The sequence below is a fragment of the Pongo abelii genome, chromosome 10 (genome assembly GCF_028885655.2).
Source record: "Pongo abelii isolate AG06213 chromosome 10, NHGRI_mPonAbe1-v2.0_pri, whole genome shotgun sequence".
Taxonomy (NCBI): Eukaryota; Metazoa; Chordata; class Mammalia; order Primates; family Hominidae; genus Pongo; species Pongo abelii.
Window position 1 is genome coordinate 120,379,830 of NC_071995.2, and position 22,009 is coordinate 120,401,838.

Consider the following 22,009-nt stretch of genomic DNA (forward strand, 5'->3'; position numbering starts at 1 on the left):
GAGAGACCCTAGACGGAGCAGGCGTCTGGGATTGAACGGACCAACTTCGGAGGAAAGGGGAGAGAGACAAAGCAGAAGCAAAGGTCACAAGGCATCGAGGATGTGTTGCTTCCTCCTGTCGTTCCTGTGTGGCCCCAAAATGTCCCCGTAAGGAAGCTGATCCAACAGCTACTGATGAGGACTGTCTCCATGCCCCCATCAGGGTGCTTGTCCTCCACACTCCAGCCTCTCTGCTCCCATACTCCAGAAAAATTGCCAATAATTGAAATTCAAGTGGCAGCCTGGTTTGGCCACTAGAGATAATGGATGAAGAAGCTGGCAGGGTCCACAGCCTGGCTTGCTAGCCAGAAGCAGTCGTGGCTGGGTCCTCCATCCTTCCTCAGTTTCCTCCTTCAGGAATAAACCAGCAAGCCAGCCAGTAGCCATGTCTGGCAGCTGAGCCAGGGGTCAGCTCACTAATAAGGCCGAGGTCAGAGGCTGGGCCTCAAATAAGCTCCGTTCCCTCACCCAGCCTGTAAGGTCACAGATGGGTCCCCACCATCCTGCCCGTTGGTCATAAAAGGAAGCAGCCGGAGTGTAGACAGATCAAAACAAATCCTACACCACTCGTGGAAACAGCCAATCGGGTGGATGGTGATGGATGGTGGCTCAGTAGCATCTTGGATATGAAGGACACCGCATCAGAAATGACTTCACAGCACCTAATCAGTTCCAGAAAAGGGCTTTGTTCTCCTGGAGGCAAGGTGGGAGATCAAAGCATTTCTTGCTAATCATCACTTAGCATTAATTACTTGTTAGGTAACCTGACCCAGATCAAATACCACTCCCTACCTCGCATCCTGAGGGCCTCAGTGAGCACCCTTGATCTTTCACCTCGACCTGCATCCAATGGGAACCCAGAGACCCCGGGCGGCCCAGGCAGTCAGTCGTTTAGTTACTTCTTCCTTTCCTGTTAACTTCTTAACCCCACCAGCCAGGAAATGCATAAACATAGCAGGGGCCTCCCTCCCGCCTCTCCCCACCACATATCACTGGTTCCTCAAAGTGCAATGACAGAAACCTGCACATCTGGGGTCCAATGCCTTCCTTCTCCTAAGGAAGTGGCCCGAGGGGCACTGCTGCACCTCTCCAACCTCTGTGCTTCCTCAACGGCACTGGGGCAATAACACCCTCCATCTCCCAGCCTCATGGGAAGGGTAAAGTCAAATAGACAAACTGCATCTGGAAGCTGCTGCGTATACTGGGGAGTGCCCAGGAGTTTCAGCTGAGCTGGTGGTCATTTATTTTCAGGGCTCGGTGGTGGGCCCGGGGTATTCATTCTTCTTCTGCTTCACACCATTTTGTAGCTCTGAAGTTATTTACTTCCTTATTTTTAAGGTACTTATTTATGACTGGGCATGGTGGCTCACGCCTTTAATCCCAGCACTTTGGGAGGCCAAGGTGGGCACATCACCCAACGTCAGGAGTTCGAGATCAGCCTGGCCAACATGGTGAAACCCCGTCTCTACTAAAAATACAAAAAATTTGCCGGGCGTGGTGGTGTGCTCCTGTAATCCCAGCTATCCGGGAGGCTGAGGCAAGAGCATCACTTGAACCCAGGAAGCAGAGGTGGCAGTGAGCCGAGATTGCACCACTGCACTCCAGCCTGGTGACAAGAGCAAGACTCCATCTCAAAAAAAAAAAAAAAGTACACCTGAAGAAGATAGTCAAAGAATTATGCAGAAGAGCACTGCTCAATAGAAATAACAGAAGGTAAGCCAGGCACTATGGCTCACACCTGTAATCACAACACTTTGGGAGACCGAGGCAGATGGCTTGCTTGAGCTCAGGAGTTCAGCCTTGGCAACATGGCAAAACCTCATCTCTACCAAAAATATAAAAAACTAGCCAGGCGTGATGGCATGTGCCTGTGGTCCCAGCTACTTGGGAGGCTGAGGTGGGAGGATCGCTTGATCCAGGGAGGCAGAGGTTGCAGTGACCTATGATTGCACCACTGCACTCCAGCCTGGGCAACAGAGTTAAGACTCTGTCTAAATAAATAAATAAAAGAAATAGAAGGTGAGCCACATAGGTACTTTTGAGTTTTTTTGTTGCCACATTTGAAAAGGTAAAAAGAAACAGTGAAATTAATCGGAATAATCCATTTTGTTTCAACAATATATCAAAAATAAAGTCACTTCAACTACAGTTGCCAGATTTAGCAAATAAAACTACAGTGCATCCCCAGGCTGAAGTGCAATGGCGCGATCTCAGCTCACTGCAACCTCCACCTCCCAGGTTCAAGCAATTCTTTTGCCTCAGCCTCCTGAGTAGCTGGGATTACAGGCGCGTGCCACCATGCCCAGTTAACTTTTGTATTTTTAGTAGAGACGGGGTTTCGCCATGTTGGCCAGGCTGGTCTCGAACTCCTGACCTCAGGTGATCTGCCCACCTTGGCCTCTCTAAGTGCTGGGATTACAGGCGAGAGCCACTGCACCAGGCCTGTAATAAGTGTTTGAAATTGACCAGCCTGCCCAACATGGCAAAACTCTGTCTCTACTAAAAATACAAAAAATTAGCTGGGCATGGTGGCGGGCGCCTGTAATCCCAGCTACTCGGGAGACTGAGGCAGGAGAATCGCTTGAACCCCGGAGGCGGAGGTTGCAGTGAGCCGAGATCACGCCACTGCACTCCAGCCTGGGTGACAAGAGCAAAACTCCATCTCAAAAAAAAAAAAAAAAAGAAAAAGAAAAGTGTTTGCAATCTGTTACAGCATAGTTTTTTCTTTCTCCTTTTTTTTTTCTTGAGACAGGGTCTCATACTGTTGCCCAGACTGAAGTGCAGTGGTGTAATCACAGCTCACTGCAGCCTCAAGCTCCTGGGCTCAGGCGATCCTCCTGCTTAAGCCTCCCAAATAGCTGGGACTACAGGCATGCACTATCATGCCTGGCTTTTCTTTTTTTTTTTTGGTAGAGATGAGGTCTCATTATGCTACCCAGGTTGATCTTGAACTCCTGGGCTCAGGTGATCCTCCCCCCTCAGCTTCTGGAGTAGCTGGAACAACAGGCATAAGCCACCATGCCTGGCTTCAGTGTTTTTTACAATAGCAAAAAAAAAAAAAAAAAAAAAAAAAAAAAAATCAGAAATTAACAAAATACCTCTTGGGGCTACTGAAGTCACAAATAATATTTAGAGGGAACTAACCTCGGGTCAGCCCTTGTCTGAAGGGTTTTGCATGCCTTATCTCATTTAGTTCTGACAACCACTGAAGAAAGTCTTGGTATAACCCATTTTTATAAACAAGGAAAGTAAGGCTCAGGACACTATGTAACTTGTCCAAGGAAGTGGTGAAGCTGCGTGGAGGCAGATGGATGGTACAGAGATGACCTGATACATATGTATCCCACCTAGGACCGCCTTTGGAAGGGAGCTCACCTAAACTGTTTTCTCTGGAGGGTGGACTGTGAGGTGAGCACTGGTTGAAAATTTGGCCTCTGCTGCCAAACTGACAGATCTTTGTGTACTTGGCTGTCCTAACGGGTGACTTGACCTTTTCAAGCCTCAGTTTCCTCATCTGTAAAAGGAGAGTCACAACTGTCTGCCCCACAGAGGTGCTGAAGCGTAAATAAGATAAGGGCTGTGGAGATCCAGACAACAAACTGCTCCTACAAAGTCCTCCACAATACAGCCATTATTCCTCTTCCTCATGTCCTGGTCCTTTCCCATTTGATTAGGCTTTTTAATTTTATTTTATTTTATTTTACTTTATTTTACTTTATTTTATTTTATTTTATTTTTTGAGCTACAGTCTCACTTTGTAGCCCAGACTGAAGTGCAATGGTGCAATCTCTGATCACTGCAACCTCCACCTCCCAGGTTCAAGTGGTTCTCCTGCCTCAGCCTCCCAAGTAGCTGGGACCACATGCGTGCACCGCCATGCTCGCATTTTTTGTATTTTTAGTAGAGACGGGGTTTTGCCATGTTGGCCAGGCTGGTCTTGAACTCCTGACCTCAGGTGATCCACCCGCCTCGACTTCCCAAAGTGCTGAGATTATGGGCGTGAGCCACCACGCTCGACCAATTAGACATTTTTATGTTGAGCATCAATCAGTTTTACACACTGAGAAAAAGTTCCTTTCAAAGGAGGAGAACACAGCCCATGAAGCAATTAAAGGAAAAGGGAAAAGGAAGGGAAGAAGCAGGGGAGTGAGGGAAGGAGAGACAGAAAATCCACCTAACCACAGGGAAAGGCGAGGCGTCAGCACCCCCCAGTTTTCCAAGTGACCACCAGGCGGCACTGTTCGCAGTTCCCACAGCCAGGTAAAGCAACCCCCTTTTAAAAACAAAAACACGGAACAAATCACCAAAATCCTTCATCTTAACTGGGGTGCCTTCATCTCAGGAGGCCCCATAGCTACCCACAAAGCCGCCGATGTTCACCCTGCAGGAGGTGGCAAGGAGGTGGGAAGCGGCCGCCCGCTGCAGGCAGGCTGTGTCTTACCTTTGGAGTCTTCTTTGGCCAAGTCACCACAGGGACCCCAGTGATGGCCAGACTAGGGTCATCATCCGCGTGTTCCTTCAGGACGTTCTGTGGCCAAACAAAGTACCCATATTAGCCCAGAGGGAAGGGGAGGTCTCTGAAGGGGGCTGAACGGCAGACATAGTCCAGCAAGGATCGCACTCCACAAAGTCAATGCCTGGCCATTGACTCCACCACCACCCACACATTCAATAGAAACCAAGTCACTAGGGTCCCCTGGGGCCCACGAAACATACAACGTTCCCCTCTGCCCTCTACGGAATTTTTTTAACAAAGCAAATCACATACCTCCCTGTGACTTCCACGTATGTATCACCCATGATCACAGTTATGACACCTAGCACTTGTCCAGAGCATCGGGGACTCACACACAAACATTTTTTTTTTTTTTTTTTTTTGAGACAGAATCTTGCTCTGTCACCCAGGCTGGTGTGCAGTGGTACAATCATAGCTCACTACATCCTTGACCACCTGGCTCAAGTGATCCTCATGCCTTAGCCTCCTAAGTAGCTGAGACCACAGGCGCATGGCACCCTCCCTGGCTAAATTTTTTTTGTTTTTGAGACAAAGTCTTACTCTGTCACCCAGCCTGGAGTGCAGTGGTGCAATCTGGGCTCAAGCAACTTCTGCCTCCTGGGTTCAAGTGATTTCCCTGCCCCAGCCTCCCGAGTAGCTGTGAATACAGGTGTGCGCCACCACGAAGGGCTAATTTTTATATTTTTAGTAGAGACAGGGTTTTGCCATGTTGGCCAGGCTGGTCTCCAACTCCTGACCTCAAGTGACGCACCTGCCTTGGCCTCCCAAAGTGCTGGGATTACAGGCGTGAGCCACCGCGCCCAGCCATAATTTTTAAAATTTTTTGTGCAGACAGGGTATATGCCATGTTGCCCAAGCTTGTCTCAAACTCCTGGCCTCGAGGAATCCTCCCTCCTCAGCCTACCAAAATGCTGGGATTACAGGGGTAAGCCACTGCACCTCATTTAATTCCTACCAAGCACTCTGGGAGGGCTGGGCGGTGGCACTACGGATCCTCTAATGTTCACAAATTTAACTACGTACTCAGCGAAGCAAACAAAACCAACCGCCAGACCTTGATGCCTTCATAGAGCCATGACTCCGTCCTTTAGTCAGCTTGCTACATGTACCCTAACCCTGCTGTGTGACGACGTGTAAATGTTTTTTGCAACATGGGCCCTAAATACAAGAAGATGCTTGATCTGGTCTGACCGAGGATGGAGTCATGTGGCCAAATGGTGGCAGAAAAATGGGCTGCATTGGACGGACTGCCAGGCTGCTTGGCGATCTCCCACGAGGCACACTGTGTTCACTCTCGGTGAGTAGTCTGAAGGTTCTTCAAAGGGAATTCTCACTCTGCCAGACTTTGGCGTTGTGTGGCTGGACTTTAGAACCTTATCCAGGTATAAAATGCTACCCAGCTGAATTATCTAACACCTAACTTACAGGGGAGGTTACCGAGGCTCAGAAAGGCTCACAGGACTTTAGTGCTGCCCTAGACTATGAAGACAGACCCCCGGAACCCCACTCTCTGGCACCAGACTTTCTGCCCCAGGACCACCCACATGGGTTTTTTTTTTGGCTACATCCACACATCCACAGCACCCCACAAAAAAATGTGTTTAAGCACACACAGACCTATCACTGGCCCATTCTGATCCTGCACCACGGATTGTTGAATTGTACAAAAACATTTTTTCCAGACATTTAAGAACAGAGTAAATCATACAAAAGCACTTACCAGGAAGAGCAGAAGCGCTCAGGAGACCAATGAAGGTAAAGATTATTTTAATTCACTTTTCCTAATTCACTTCACTAGAAATGACTCCAGCTTACTTCCAGTTTACTCTGCTTATTGTCCTTTTTTTTTTTTTTTTTTTTTTTTTGAGATAGGGTGTGACTCTGTTACCCAGGCTGGAGTGCAGAGGCACGATCTCAGCTCACCGTAGCCTCAAACTCCTAGGCTCAAGTGATCCTCCCACCTCAGCCTTCCCAGTAGCTGGGACTACAGGTGTGTACCACCAAGCCCAGCTAATAGTATTATTTGTACAGATGGGTTCTCACCATGTTGCACAGGCTGGTCTTGAATTTCTGGGCTCAAGCAAAACACCTGCCTCAGCCTCCCAAGGTGCTGGGATTGGGGGTGTGAGCCCCCCAAAGTGCTGGGATTGCAGGTGTGAGCCCCCCAAAGTGCTGGGATTGCAGGTGTGAGCCACTGCCGGCCTGTCGTACTTTCCTGATCATAATTTGCTTGCACGATTTTTCTTTTTTTACATGATTTTTCAAGATGTGGCTGTTAACCTGAAGAACTTCCTCCTTACCCCACAGGAAACAGCAAACAGCACAGTGGTCAAGAATGTTGGCTCTAGAACTGGCTCCAGGGGTTCAAATCCCAGCCCCGGCACTTACAGCTTCCCCAAAGTCCCACAGTCAATGTCAATGATTTGTAAATGCTATTTATAAAGTGTCTTTATTCACTGCTATATCCCCAAAGCCTCACATAATGACTAACCTAGAGTAAGCTTCCAATAAACAAAGTTGGGTTTTGTTTGTTTGTTTGTTTTTTGAGATGGAGTGTTACTCTGTCGTCTAGGCTGGAGTGCAGTGGCACAATCTTGGTTCACGGCAACCTCTGCCTCCCAGGTTCAAGCGAATCTCCTGCCTCAGCCTCCCGAGTAGCTAGGATTACAGGCGTGCGCCACCACCCCTGGCTAATTTTTGTTATTTTTAGTAGAGACAGGGTTTCACCATGTTGGCCTGGCTGGTCTCAAACTCCTAGCCTCAAGTGATCCACCCGCCTTGGCCTCCCAAAGTGCTGGGATTACAGGCCTAAGCCACCGCACCTGACCCCAGAGTTTTTATAAAATAAAGCCACAAATACCAAAAGAGGGACAGTCTACAAAATGCCTGAACAGATCTCCTCAAAACTGACAAGGTCATCAAAACAAGGAAAGTCTAAGAAACTATGGCAGCTAAGAGAAGACTGATGAGACTAAATGTAATATTGTACCTTGGGTGGGATCCTAGAACAGAAAAAAAAGTAAAAATGGTCTAACTCTGCCCGGGCGCAGTGGCTCATGCCTGTAATCCCAGCACTTTGGGAGGCCAAGGCGGGTGGATCACTTGAGGCCAGGAGTTAGACCAGCCTGAGCAACATGGAGAAACCCCATCACTACTAAAACTACAAAAATTAGGCCAAGCACGGTGGCTCACGCCTGTAATCCCAGCACTTTGGGAGGCCGAGGTGGGCGGATCACAAGGTCAGGAGATCGAGACCATCCTGGCTAACACGATGAAACCCTGTCTCTACTAAAAATACAAAAAATTAGCCGGGCGTGGTGGTAGGTGCCTGTAGTCCCAGCTACTCGGGAGGCTGAGGCAGGAGAATGGCATGAACCCAGGAGGTGGAGCTTGTGGTGAGCAGAGATCGCGCTACTGCACTCCAGCCTGGGTGACAAAGCGAGACTCCGTCTCAAAAAAACAAAACAAAAAAAAATTAGCCGGATGTGGTGGTGTGTGCCTGTGGTCCCAGCTACCTGGGAGGCTGAGGTAGGAGGATCACTTGAACCCAGAAGGCAGAGGTTGTAGTGGGCCAAGACCGTGCCACTGCACTCCAGTCTGAGAAACAGAGTGAGACTTTGTCTCAAAATAAATAAATAAATAAAGTTTTTCCCTCTCTCTAAAAAATCATTAAGAACAAATGAGCTTTCCAGAAATACACTCAGGTTTAGCCAGAGACTTCCCATTCCCCGCTGCATGTGGGCCCCAAATGGCTGGGGGAGAAGACCGTCACTTCCACAGGACATTTCAGCCACTTAGTCCAATCCCAAACTCTAGGATTGGGTAACAAACTCAAGATGTAACCGGACTGGAGCAATAGGGAATGGTGAGGACTGTGACAAACTGGAGAACACATGGCCCATTTAAAAAGGGGCAAGGCTACCCAACTCCAGCTTACCTCCTGTGGGGATGAAAAGCCCCCCAGATCTTTAATTTTTCAGAAGAAATCGATGATGCAAAGTTTTATTTGAAATCTCTGCATTTTTAAATGTTGGCAACTAACTAAAACTTTAAAAAAACCCACTGTGAGTGAAACATCTGTGTGCTGGTTTGGCCCATGGGCCACCAATTTGCAAACATGGCTCTGCATATGACTGAAAGTAATGCCTACCCCCCTTTGTTTTCTTTGAGTTTCCTTCTTAAATGTCTTATGATTTCTTGTCATTTCAATATCAGATTGGAGTCTAACTCACAAGCATTGAGGTAGAGGCCTCTTTAGAGGGATATTTAGTCACGAAAAGTTATTACTGCAGTTCTAAGTACTAGACATAATTAACAAATTAATAATAATAAATAATACATTTTTAAAGACTCTTTTGAAAAAACAGAGAGTTGCCCAGGCTTGAGTGCTGCGGTGTGATCACAGCTCACCACAGCCTCGAACTCCTGGGCTCAAGCAATTCTCCCACCTCAGCCTCCCAAGTAGCTGGGACAAGAATGCACCACCATGACCGACTAATTTTTTAATTTTTTAGTAGAGACAGGTTCTTGCTATGTTGCCCAGGTTGGTCTTAAATTCCTACGGTCAACTGATCCTCTGGCCTCCTCAAGTGCTGGGATTACAGGTGTGAGCCACCACATCCAGTCAATAAAATTTTTTTTTTTTTTTTTTTTTAGGCGGAATCTTGCTCTGTCGCCTGGGCTAGAGTGCAGTGGCGCAATCTTGGCTCACTGCAGCCTCTACCTACCCGGTTCCACCCATTCCCTGCCTCAGCCTCCTAGGGAGCTGGGATTACAGGCGCACACCACCACGCCCAGCTAGTTTTTGTATTTTTTTTTTTTAGTAGAGACAGGTTTCACCCTGTTGGCCAGACTGGTCTTGAACTCCTGACCTCAGGCAATCCACCCACCTCGGCCTCCCAAAATGTTGGGATTACAGGTGTGAGCCACCACACCCAGCCAATAATTTTTTAAATTACAATTGTTCTTGGTAAGCCTGGGCAACATAGCGAGATCCCATCTCTACAAAAAAATTTGAAAATTAGCTGGGCATGGTGGTGTGCGCCTGTAGTCCCAGCTTCTTGGGGAGATTGAAGTAGGAGGATTGCTTGAGCCCAGGAGTTCGAGGCTGCAGTGAGCTATGATCACACAACTACACTCCAACCTGGGCAAAAGAGGGAGACTCTGTCTCTAAATACTAATAATGGCCAGGTGCGGTGGCTCACGCCTGTAATTCCAGCACTTTGAGAGGCCAAGGTGGACAAATCACCTGAGGTCAGGAGTTCAGCCTGTCCAAATAGTGAAACCCCATCTCTATTAAAAATACAAAAAAATTAGCCAGGCATGGTGGCACACGTCTGTGGTCTCAGCTGCTCGGGAGACTGAGGCAGGAGAATCACTTGAACCCGGGAGGCAGAGGTTACAGTGAGCCAAGATCGCACCACTGCACTCTAGCCTGGGTGACAGAACGAGACTCCAACTCAAAAAAAAAATTAATTGCTTAATAATAATTAAAAATAAAAAGAATTTACCCCAAGTGCCCTGAGCCCAGGATCTCACACTCATACCTCCCAAGTTTCCCTCTGTGTGTGGCCCCCTGCGGCCACCAGGGGGCGCCCTGGGCTCTGTCCCTCAGGGATGAATTTTCATTTGTGTGTGACAGGCTCCGGGAAAAGAAGATTATTCTAATTGGAGATTTCATCTCTGAGAAATAGGTTGTGCTGGAGGGAATCATGTCACTGGCTTCCCTAGGCCCTGCTTAAATTTATACACTCCCTGGGGCTCTCGGAAGCACAGATATAAGGAAGGCTGGGTGCCCTCACCAGCTCAGCCCCCTAAGGGTTACACCCTACACGCCCGTCCCCTCCGAAAGTCCAGCGCAGGTTTTCGAAGATCCAGCCGTGGGACCCTTTCTGCTGGAAACTGCCCCGTACTGGACCTGACGAGATAACCACAGACAACGGATGGCTGGGCCTGGGCGGCCCCTTATGCCAACTTCTCTCAAAGAGATAATTAGTTAACAATGGATTCGGGTCCCATTGCTTCCTAGGCTGGGGCTTTAATAATCAGAAACTCCCTCCGTGCCATGACTAAAAATATCCCACTGTGAAAATAAGGCAGGTATCAGGGAAGAATCGCCATCCACCGGCCGGCAAAGGGAGGTGCGGCTTGGGGAACTCCTGCTCTGGGGAACCAGCACCCTCGGGGTGCCCCCTTCTACGGGGAAAGAGACCCGCCAGGCGTCAACGCACCTGGGGTCTCTCAAGTACCCTCCCTCCATCCCAGCCCCACCGTCTGTGAAAACCCATCTGAAGTAGCTTGAACTGTGTCCCAAAAAATATGTGTTCAGGCCGGGCATAGTGGCTCCCGCCTGTAATCCCAGCACTTTGAGAGGCCGAGGCGGGAGGATCACTTGAGGCAACGAGTTCGAGACCAGCCTGGCCAACATGGTGAGACCCTGTCTCTACTGAAAATACAAAAATTAGCCAGGCATGGTGGCACGTGCCCGTAGTCCCAGGTACTCAGGAGGATGAGGCAGGATAATTTCTGGAACCCAGGAGGCGGGGATTGTGGTGAGGCGAGATCACGCCATTGAACTCCAGCCTGGGCAACAGAGCAAGATTCCGTCTCAAAAAAAAATTTTTTTTCAAGGTGAAATAATCCTGAATTTAGGGTAGATCCTAAACCCAATGTCAAGTGTCTTTTTAATAAGAGAGATTTGGACAGAGACACAAAGAAGAAATCTACAAGAAAATGAAGGCAGATGGGAGTGGTGGCACACGCCTGCAATCCCAGCTACTTGGGAGGCTGAGGCACGAGAATTGCTTGAACCCAGGAGGCGGATGTTGCAGCAAGCCAAGATCACATCACTGCACTCCATCCAGCCTGGGCCACAGAGCGAGACTCTGTCTTCAAAAAAATAAATAAAATAAATACAAACACCAAAAAAAAAAAAAAGAAAAGAAAATGAAGGCAGAGACTGGAGTGATGCAGCCACAGCCAGGGAATACCAAGAGCTGCCAGAAACCAGAGGAGGCCCAGAAGGATTCTCTTCTAGAGACTTTGGAGCGAGCACAGCCCCGCTGACTCTTTTATTTCTGACTTCTGGCCCCCCAGGACTATTAAATAACATACTTGGTTTGTTGTTGTTGTTGTTGTTGTTGTTTTGAGACAGAGTCTTGCTCTGTCGGCAGGCTGGAGTGTAGGGGCATAACCTCAGCTCATTGCAACCTCCGCCTCCCAGGTTCAAGCGACTCTCCTGCCTCAGCCTCCAGAGTAGCTGTGATTACAGGCTGCACCACCATGCCCTGCTAATTTTTTTGTATTTTTAGTAGAGATGGGGTTTCACCATGTTGGCCAGGCTGGTCTCGAACTCCTGACCTCATGATCCGCCCGCCTCGGCCTCCCAAAGTGCTGAGATTACAGGCGTGAGCCACTGTGCCTAGCTGAGAGTGTGATGATTTTAAAAAGCCAACTGCGCTGGTGATCTGGGCTTTACACCTCACTGTTCTACATGTCAGTAAGACCCAGGAGAGGCCGCATCAACGAACAGGTGTGTTCCAGGGTCGGGAACTGACGACCTCAAGACAAAAAAGCTGTGAACACCTTCCACGGTTATGGGTTTCACAGGCTCGCACATTTGACCCTGCGCCGGCCTGTGTTTTCCTTCTATGGTGTCTGAAATTTCTGGATCTAGTTTGCTGAGCTATTAAAGGCCCTGTGCTAAGGTGTCACCTCACGGAGTCCTCATGACCACGATGCTGTATTCCAAGTACTCCATTTTATTGCATTCCCCAAGAGCATGCGGCTGGTTAACAGATGGCACAGGGATTCGGTCTAATGCAGAACTTTGGGTCTTCAAAGAACACCTGGCCACACAGTGTTCACACCTGTAATCCCAGCACTTTGGGAGGCCGAGACAGGCAGATCGCTTGAGGCCAGGAGTTTGAGACCAGCCTGGCCAACATGGCGAAACCCCACCTCTACTAAAATACAAGAAATAGCTGGGCGTGGTGGCGCATGCCTGTAATCCCAGCTACTCGGGAGGCTGAGGCAGGAGAATCACTTGAACCCAGGAGGCGGAGGCTGCAATGAGCCAAGATCGCACCACTGCACTCCAGCCTGGGCGACAGAGAAAGACTCAGACTCAAAAAAAAAAAGGTATCACCTGGCTGGACGAGGTGGTTCACACCTATAATCCCAGCACTTTGAGAGGCTGAGGTAGATGGATTGCTTGAGCCCAGGAGTTCGAGACCAGCCTGGGCAACAGAGCAAGACCCCCATCTCTACCAAAAAAAAAAAAACTTAAATGAACTGAGCATGGTATCACATGCCTGTAGCCCCAGCTACCTCAATCACCTGAGCTAGGAGGTCGAGGCTATGGAGAGCTGTTATTGCGCCACTGCACTCCAGCCTCGGTGACAGAGAGCAAAAGACTCCGTCTTGGAAAAAAAAATAAAATTTTTTAAAAAAATTTTTTTAAAGAGTTTTGCTCTTGTCACCCAGGCTAGGGTGCAATGGCGCAATCTCAGCTCACTGCAACCTCCACCTCCCAGGTTCAAGTGATTCTCCTGCCTCAGCCTCTCTAGTAGCTGGGCCTACAGACGTGCGCCATGATGCCCAACTAATTTTTGTATGTTTAATAGAGACGGGGTTTTGCCATGTTGGCCAAGCTAGTCTCGAACTTCTGACCTCAGGTGATCCACCTGCCTTGGCCTCCCAAAGTGCTAGGATTACAGGCGTGAGTCACTGCGCCCGGGCTGTGGTGTTTTTTTTGTTTTTGTTTTTGTTTTTTTGAGACAGGGTCTCGCTCTGTCACCAAGGCTGGAGTACAGTGGTGCAATCACAGCTCACTGCAGCCTCAAACTCCTAGGCTCACTAAATCCTCCTGCATCAGCCTTTCAAGTAGCTGGGACTACAGGCGCATGCCACTATACCTGGCTAATTTTTTGTTCCTTTTGTTTTGTTTTTGTAGAGTCGGGGTCTCACTGTGTTGCCCAGGGTGGCCTCAAACTCCTGAGCTCCAGCCACCCTCCCACTTTGGCCTCCCAAAGGGCTGGGATTACAGGTTGAGTCACTGTGCACAGCCTAAACAGCAGTCTTTAACCTGGAGGGGGGATGAGGGGGCTGCTGAGAGGTGAGAAGGGGGAAGGAAAGAGAAAGGGCAGGGGAAGTGTGGGTAGCTGGCCAAAGCCAGTCTGGCTCACCTTTAGCTGCAACCTATGTTCATGGCTTCATTGTTCCTTAAAGTAATTCAGTGACACAGGTCCCTGCTGTTATGCCCATATCACAGTGAGGACACTGCAGTTTCACCCAAGGGTAAGCGCTTCAGAATGGCCATAAGAATCACAGAATCTGGTCCCCAGAAGGACAAAGCACATCCTCATTTTACATAGAGGTAAACAGAAAGGTGGACTGGCTTGCCCAAGGCCACACAGCGAGTAGCTAAGAGCAGAAACCAAACTTGAACTCCAGGGTCTCCTGTGTCCTGAGTTCTTGTCCTTCCCATCTCATACAGGCCAATATCTTGGCACTTCCATCACAGTAAGTGTCTGTGTTTATTTATCATTTATGTTGAGACACGGTCTCTGTCTGATGCAATCACAACTCACTGTAGCCTCTACCTCCTGGGCCCAAGGGTCCTCCTGCCTCAGCCCTCTAACGCTGTACAGTCTCCCAGGTAGAGGTGCACGCCACTATATCTGGCTAATTTTTTATTTTTTGTAGACATGGCTATGCTGCCAAAGTCAGTCTCAAACTCCTGGGCTCAACCAATCCTCCTGCCTCAGTCTCCCAAAGTGCTGGCATTACAGGCATAAGCAATATAGCAAGACGTAGTCTCTACAAATAATGAAAAAATTAGCTGGGAGTAGCGGCATATGCCTGTAGTCCCAGCTACTTGGGAGGCTGAGATGGGAGGATTGCTTGAGCCTGGGGGGTTGAGGCTGCAGTGAGCTATAATTGTGCCACTGCACTCCCAGCTGAGGCCCCCATCTCAAAAAAAAAAAAACCCAAAACCTACATTACAATGAAATATCTAGAATAAGTAAATCCACAGGACAGAAAGCAGATTAGCAGTGAAGAGGGTACAGACGTGGCAGCTCTTAGGCACAGGATTGTCCGCAGTGATAAAAAGGTTCTGGAATAAGATAGTGGTGGTGGTTGCACACGATTGTGAATTGTGGCCGGGCCGGTGGCTCACGCCTGTAATCCCAGCACTTCAGGAGGCCAAGCCAAGATTACCTGAGGCCAAGAGTTGAAGAACAGCCTGGCCAACGTGATGAAACCCCATCTCTACTAAAAATATAAAAATTAGCCACCGGGCGTGGTGGCTCACGCCTGTAATCCCAGCACTTTGGGAGGCCGAGATGGGCAGATCATGAGGTCAGGAGATCGAGACCATCCTGGCTAACACGGTGAAACCCCATCTCTACTAAAAATACAAAAAAATTAGCCGGGCGTGGTGGCGGGTGCCTGTAGTCCCAGCTACTTGGGAGGCTGAGGCAGGAGAATGGCGTGAACCTGGGAGGGAGAGCTTGCAGTGAGCCGAGATCACGCCACTGCACTCCAGCCTGGGCGACAGAGCAAGACTCTGTCTCAAAAAAAAAAAAAAAAAAAAAAAAAAATCAGCCAGGTGTGGTGGCACATGCCTGTAATTCCAGCTACTTGGGAGGCTGAGGCACGAGAATCGCTTGAACCCAGGAGGCAGAGGTTGCAGTAAGCTGAGACCATATCACTGCACTCCAGCCTGGGCAACAGAGTGAGACTGTGTCTCAAAAAAAAAAAAAAAAAATTGTGACTGTACCTAATGCCACTGATTTGGACACTTTAACATGGTTAAAATGGTAAATTCTGTTACGTGTGTCTTACCACAATTAAAAAAATACATCACACGAGGCTGTCCAACCACCTGAGCCCAGGGGCTCAAGATGAGCCTGGGCAACACAGCGAGACCTCTGTCTCTACAAAAAAAAAATATAAAAATTAGCCAGACGTGGTGGCACACATCTGTAGTCCCAGATACTGGAGAGGCTGAGGTGGGAGGATCATCTAAGCCCAGGAGGTCGAGGCTGCAGTAAGCTGTGATCATGCCACTGCACTCTAGCCTTGGTGACACAGTAAGACTCTGTCTCAAAATTTAAAAACAACAACAAAATCATACAAATGAAAGAACAAATGGGTTTTTAGTATAAGCCAAAACCTAGCCATCTAGGGACTGAGTTGAATTGGGGGCTGTCTCCAGTCACCAGGGCACTAGTTACCCTGAGCCACCACAAACAGCAGCCTCTGAGGTCCTAGGAGAGAGCCCATCTTTCTGGAATGCAAGCCAAAGATCCTAGCACGTCAGTCATCAAGGGGAAACCACCACAGCCCAGAAACACGAATCCCTCAATGGCAGTGGGGGAACTAGGCATCGGCTATGAATTGTCTCAGACCCACATTCCTGAGCTGTTTTTTATTTCTTGGCCAAAGCAAAAGAATCCCCAACAACAGAAAAGAGAGAACAAGGCGACGGAGCATACATCTGGGGAGAACAGGCTGCCCACCTTCTGTGGCAGCACTCCCACCCTGAAAGTCAGTCCTGGGTTCAAAATCGTTTTTTTGTTTGTTTTTTTATTTTTTTGAGATAGGGTCTTGTTCTGTGTCCCAGACTGGAGTGCAGTGGCACACTCATAGCTCACTGCAGCCTAGAACTCCTGGACTCAAGTGATCCTCCTGCCTAAGCCCCTTGAGCAGCTGGGGCTCAAGGTGGTGCGCACCACCACACCCGGCTAATTTTTGTTTTTGTACAGATGGCGTCTCACTATGTTGCCCAGGCTGGTCTCAAACTCCTGGGCTCGTGTGATCGGCCTTCCAAAATGTTAGGATTACAGGTGTGAGCCACTGCGCCAGGCCTCAAAATCTTTTCTGGGTCTCCAGGGAGAGTGAGGGGCTGATGCCTGTCAGACTAATCACAAACTCTCCTGTTCTGGAAGAGGTGATGGCACCCACGTCCCCCAGGCAAGCATCTGGCCACACAACATTTAGAGACACTAGCAGCGGTCCCAATTTTCATGGAACCCTCAGGAGGCCTGTCCACCTAATTTACAAGCTCTTCAGCCTGAAAAGAGCCTCATTAGACTAGGCTCAACTAAATATCTCTAAAGACAGGTAAGTTCTGGGGAGGCCGAGGCAGGCGGATCACAAGGTCAGGAAATCAAGACCATCCTGGCCAACACGGTGAAACCCCCATCTCTACCAAAAAAGATACAAAGACCAGGCGCGGTGGCTCACGCCTGTAATCCCAGCACTTTGGGAGGCCGAGGCAGGTGGATCACCTGACGTATGGAGTTCAAGACCAGCCTGACCAACATGAAGAAACCTCGTCTCTACTAAAAATACAAAATAGCCGGGTGTGGTGGCGCATGCCTGTAATCCCAGCTACTAGGGAGGCTGAGGCAGGAGAATCGCTTGAACCCCAGATGTGGAGGTTGTAGTGAGCCGAGATCGTGCCACTGCACTCCTGGCAATTGTTGCCTGGGCAACAAGAGTGAAACTCTGTCTCAAAAAAAAAAAAATTAGCGTGGTGGCTAAAAAAACAGGGCGTGGTGGCGGGCGCCTGTAGTCCCAGCTACTCGGGAGGCTGAGGCAGGAGAATGGCGTGAACCCAGGGGGCGGAGCTTGCAGTAAGCCGAGATCGCGCCACTGCACTCCAGCCTGGGCAACAGAGCGAGATTCTGTCTCAAGAAAAAAAAAAAGACAGGTAAGTTCAATAAATGAGCTAAGTGACTAGGTTATACAAAAAAAGACAGTGTGGGCAACATGGTAGACCCCCATCTCTACAAATATTACAAAAAAATTAGCCAGGGGTTATGGCATGCCTATGGTCCCAGCTACTCGGGAGGCAGGGGTAGGAGAATCACTTGAACCCGGGAGGCAGAGGTTGCAGTGAACCAAGATCATGTCACTGCACTTCAGCCTGGGCGACAGAGCAAGACTCCGTCTCAAAAACAAAAAAAGTACTCCAAAGGGTTGTTGGAAGGTTTCAATGTGTTTCTACAAGGAAAACACCCCCAACAGCACCAAGTCATTGAGATGCCTCATTTCATATTATCACGAGCTGCCCGTGATTCCCCTGTGGGGAAGGAGGACATCTGGGCTGCGTGCACTTTCTCTAACCCCTACCCCAGGCCTCCTCTACATCATCAAAGGGTCTAGGGTAAGTCCAGCCTCAGGCCAATCAGGTAGGTAGAGGCAAGGGATAGGAGGAGCCAAGTTTCATCCCTAGGAGGACATCTGTTCCCAGAACCAGCAACACCACACAGAAATAGATCAGAGACACAAAGATGCTTTTAAAGGCAAAAATAGGCTAGGCCAGGCACAGTGGCTCATGCCTGTAATCCCAGCACCTTGGGAAGCTGAGGTGGGAGGATTGCTTGAGCTCAGTAGTTTGAGACCAGCCTGGGCAATGTGGTGAGACACCATCTCTACAAAAAAATTAAAAATTAGCCGAGCATGGTGGCATGCACCTGTAGTCCCAGCTACTTGGGAGGCTGAGGCAGGAGGATCACTTGAGCCTGGGAGGTCAAGGCTGCAGCGAGCCAAGCTCGCACCACTGCATTCCAGCCTGTGCAACAGAGTAACACCCTGTCTGTCTCAATAGTAAAAAAATAAAAATAAAAAAATAAAGTAAAAAAGACTTTCCAAAAGCATGGAAAGACATTTCTTCTTCAGATTAGTATGGTTGTTTTGGGTTTTTTTTAGGCAGGGTCTTGCTCTGTTGCCCAGGCTGGAGAGCAGTGGTGAGACCATGGCTCCCTACAGCAGTGACCTTCTGGGGTCAAGCAATCCTCTCTCCTCAGCCTCCCGAGTAGCTGGGACTACAGGCACAGGCCACTATGCCTGGCTAAATTTGTTATTTTTTGTAGAGATGGGGTCTCCCTATGTTGGCCAGGCTGGGCTCAAACTCCTGGCCTCAAATGATCCATCTGCCTCAGCCTCCCAAAGTGCTTGGATTAAGGCCTGAGCCACCATGCCTGGCCCGCACCCAGTGAATCTTAATATGTCTTTATCCCAGGCCCAACACAAGGTTTCCTAAGTGAATACAACGAACAAATGAACTACCAATCCTGAGTACTTTGCAGCCACCAAAGAAGAAACTTAAATTCAGTTTCCAACCCCAGGAGGGAGCTAGCTGGCTTCCCTTGAGAATCAGACATTGGAGAAGGACACCCATATGCCTCTGAGGCCTCAACCAAAAAGCCTTACTAATGCTGAGACAAGAGGCAGTTCCACGCAGCAGTAGACACACAGAAGCTCTGCAGTCACCCCCGGGTCCTCATTCCAGCTCCACCATCCACTTGCTCTGTGACCTCAGGCATGCCCCTTACCCTCTCTGAGCCTACTTCCTCATCCATTAAATGCACATCATAATGAAGACTTCCAAATTGCACGCAGCTACATAGTGCCTGCATTAGCTGGCCATGTCAAGGACTGTGGGGATGTACAACCTGCTCATGTGAAACTGAGTCATGCTCCAAGATGCTGGCCCAGGACAGCGAGGCTTTCTGACAAGGCTGGAGGGGTTCGTCTCTCGAGCCCAGTGACAGCAACTGCTGCACATGTCACACCTGCTGGTGGGGCCTCAGATTTCCAATAAGTGCTGAGAAGAAAACTCGTCAGCCACAGAGTGAGGTTTCAAAAGGGGGTCCTCTACAGCTCTTTTGTTTTTTTGAGACAGACTCTCGCTTTGTCGCCCAGGCTGGAGTGCAGTGGTGTGATCTCGGCTCACTGCAACCTCTACCTCCCAGGTTCAAGCAATTCTTCTGCCTCCGCCTCCCAAGTAGCTGGGACTACAGGCGAGCGCCACCACGCCTGGCTAATTTTCCCTTTTTTTTTTCAGTAGAGACAGGGTTTCACCATGTTGGCCAGGCTGGTCTTGAACTCATGACTTCAAGTGATCTGCCCACCTCAGCCTCCCAGTATTAGGATTACAGGTGTGAGCCACCCCCTCCACCGTCTGCAGCTCTTAATGGTGGCCTCTGCTTGGACACACTACATAGGCTTTTGTGGACTGAGACCCCAGAAGCCCCCTCCCAGCGCCCACCCGAATGCTCAGAGCAATCTGCACAGGGCCGTCGTGAGCTGAGCTGCACCTGTCACACTGAACAGGACCTGCCCAGCCCTCCTCGGCTGCCCAGCCCCAGACGCCACTCCTGCCCACCTTCACACCCTCCAGGAGTGCCTGGGGGTCCTCGATGCCCTCGGGGACACACTTCTTGTTCTCCGGGAGGGATTCCAGTTTCTCCACCAGAGCTTTCAGGCCCTTCAGTTCAAACTCGGTGAGATGGGTCCATTTGGCAGAGACCTCCGTGGCGGGAGAGCCGGTGGGGGTCTTGGGGTAGTCTACGGGCAACGTAGTAGACTTCACACTCTCCTCCGACTCGTTAGACAAAGTCCTTTTGAGGAATCGCAGGGCAGGTGCTTTGGGCTTCTTCCCGAGGGACTCCTGGTCCTCGGAGGGTGTGCTGGTGGGTGAAGTGGAGCCATCGGTGGGCGGTTTGGGTACCCTGTCCCTGCCCTCGCCCTCCTCGTCCTTCTCCTCCTCCTCCTGAGGCTGCTGATCACAGGCCTCCTCCTCCATCTCCAGCCAGGAATCCGAAGAGAAGCCGTCTATGCTGGGCTTCCTCGGGGCATCTGTGGAGGCAGGGTCACAAGAAAGACCGAGATGACGCCTAACTCCCTGCCAAGGTCTTTGGAACCTCCACTCACCAAAAGTCCCCTGTACTCCAGAGATCCAGCTTCTCTAACAATCATAACGGTCAGCGCCTCCGGCCTCTGGAAAGGCCGTGGGGGACGCAGGTTCAGATCCCCACCCTGCTGCTTCCCGGCTGTGTGCAACCACATGGGTTGCCCCGCCTCTCTGAACACTGGCACTTTATTTATTTATATAAAGACAGTCTTGCTCAGTTGCTGAGGCTGGACTGTAGTGGCATAATCTCAGCTCGCTGCAACCTCCGCCTCCCGGGTTCAAGTGATCCTCCTGCCGGTGCGCCCACCACACTCAGCTAGTTTTTTTTTAAGCTTTTTTTGTAGAGATGAGGTCTCACTATATTACCCAGGCTGGTATCTGGCACTTTACTTTTTAATGTCTAAAAATAAGTCGAGGCTGGGTGCAGTCGCTCACACCTGTAATCCCTACACTTTGGGTGGCCTAGGCGGGTGGACTGCTTGAGCCCAGGAGTTTGAGACCAGCCTGAGAAACAGAGCGAAACCCCATCTCTACAAAAAATACACAAATTAGCTGGGTGTGATGATGTGCACCTGTAGTCCCAGCTACTTGGGAGGCTGAGATGGGAGGATCACTTGAGCCTGGGAGGTGGAGGCTGCAGTAAGCCATGAATGCACCACTGCACTCCAACCTGGGCGACAGAGCAAGGCCCTGTCTCAAATAATAATAATAATAATAATAATACTAAAATAAAATAAAAATAAGTCTAAGAGAGCATCTATTATATGATTCAATTCATGTGAAATGTCCCAGGCAGGGGACTTCTATGGGGACAGAAAGTAGATGAGTAGCTGCCCAGGGCTAGGGAAGGGGCAGGGTGGGGAGATGAGACAACAGCTGAAGGGTATGAGTTTCTTTCTTTTCTTTTCTCTTTTCTTTTTTTTTTTTTTTTGTGAGACAGAGTCTCGCTCTGTCGCCCAGGCTGGAGTGCATTGGCATGATCTCAGCTCACTGCAACCTCCATCTCCTGGGTTCAAGGGATTCTCCTGCCTCAGCCTCCCGAGTAGCTGAGATTACAGGTGCACCACCACACCCGGCTAATTTTTGTGTTTTTTAGTAGAGACAGGATTTTACCATGTTGTCAGGTTGGTCTCGAACTCCTAACCTCAGGGATCCACCCGCCTCGGCCTCCCAGAGTGCTAGGAATTTTTTTTTTTTTTTTTTTTTTTGAGACAGTCTCACTTTGTTGGCCAGACTGGAGTGCAATGGCGCGATCTCGGCACACCGCAACCTCCGCCTCCCAGGTTCAAGCGATTCTCCTGCCTCAGCCTCCCGAATACCTGGGATTATAGGCATGTGCCACCACACTGGACTAATTTCATATTTTTAGTAGAGACGAGGTGTTACCATGTTGGCCAGGCTGATCTCGAACTCCTGACCTAAAGTGATCCACACGCCTCAGCCTCCCAAAGTACTGGGATTACAGGTGTGAGCCACCGCACCCAGTGGTGCTAGGATTACAGGCATGAGCCACTGTGCCCGGCCCTGGGTTTCCTTTTGCGGTGATGAAAATGTGAAATTGACTGCAGCAGTGGCTGCATGTATCTGTGAACAGACTAAAAACCACTGGATTCTACACCCCAAATGGTGAATTGTGTGATACGGGAACTATATCCCAATAGGGCTGCTTAAAAGGAAACATCCTTGGAAGGCCGTGGTGCGGAGTACACAGGTATCCCTGGGCACAGGCACTGGCACACAGCAGC

The 22,009-nt window shown here is 49.5% G+C and overlaps 1 protein-coding gene across 1 annotated transcript in view; it reads right to left on the minus strand.

Annotated features, from left to right (window-relative positions):
* KDM2B (lysine demethylase 2B) overlaps window positions 1-22,009 on the minus strand; it is a 156,235-nt gene that overhangs the window by 63,765 nt on the left and 70,461 nt on the right. The window contains 2 exon segments of the mRNA XM_054528336.1: window positions 4,481-4,567; window positions 19,737-20,209. Of these exon segments, the coding sequence (XP_054384311.1) occupies window positions 4,481-4,567; window positions 19,737-20,209 (560 nt within the window).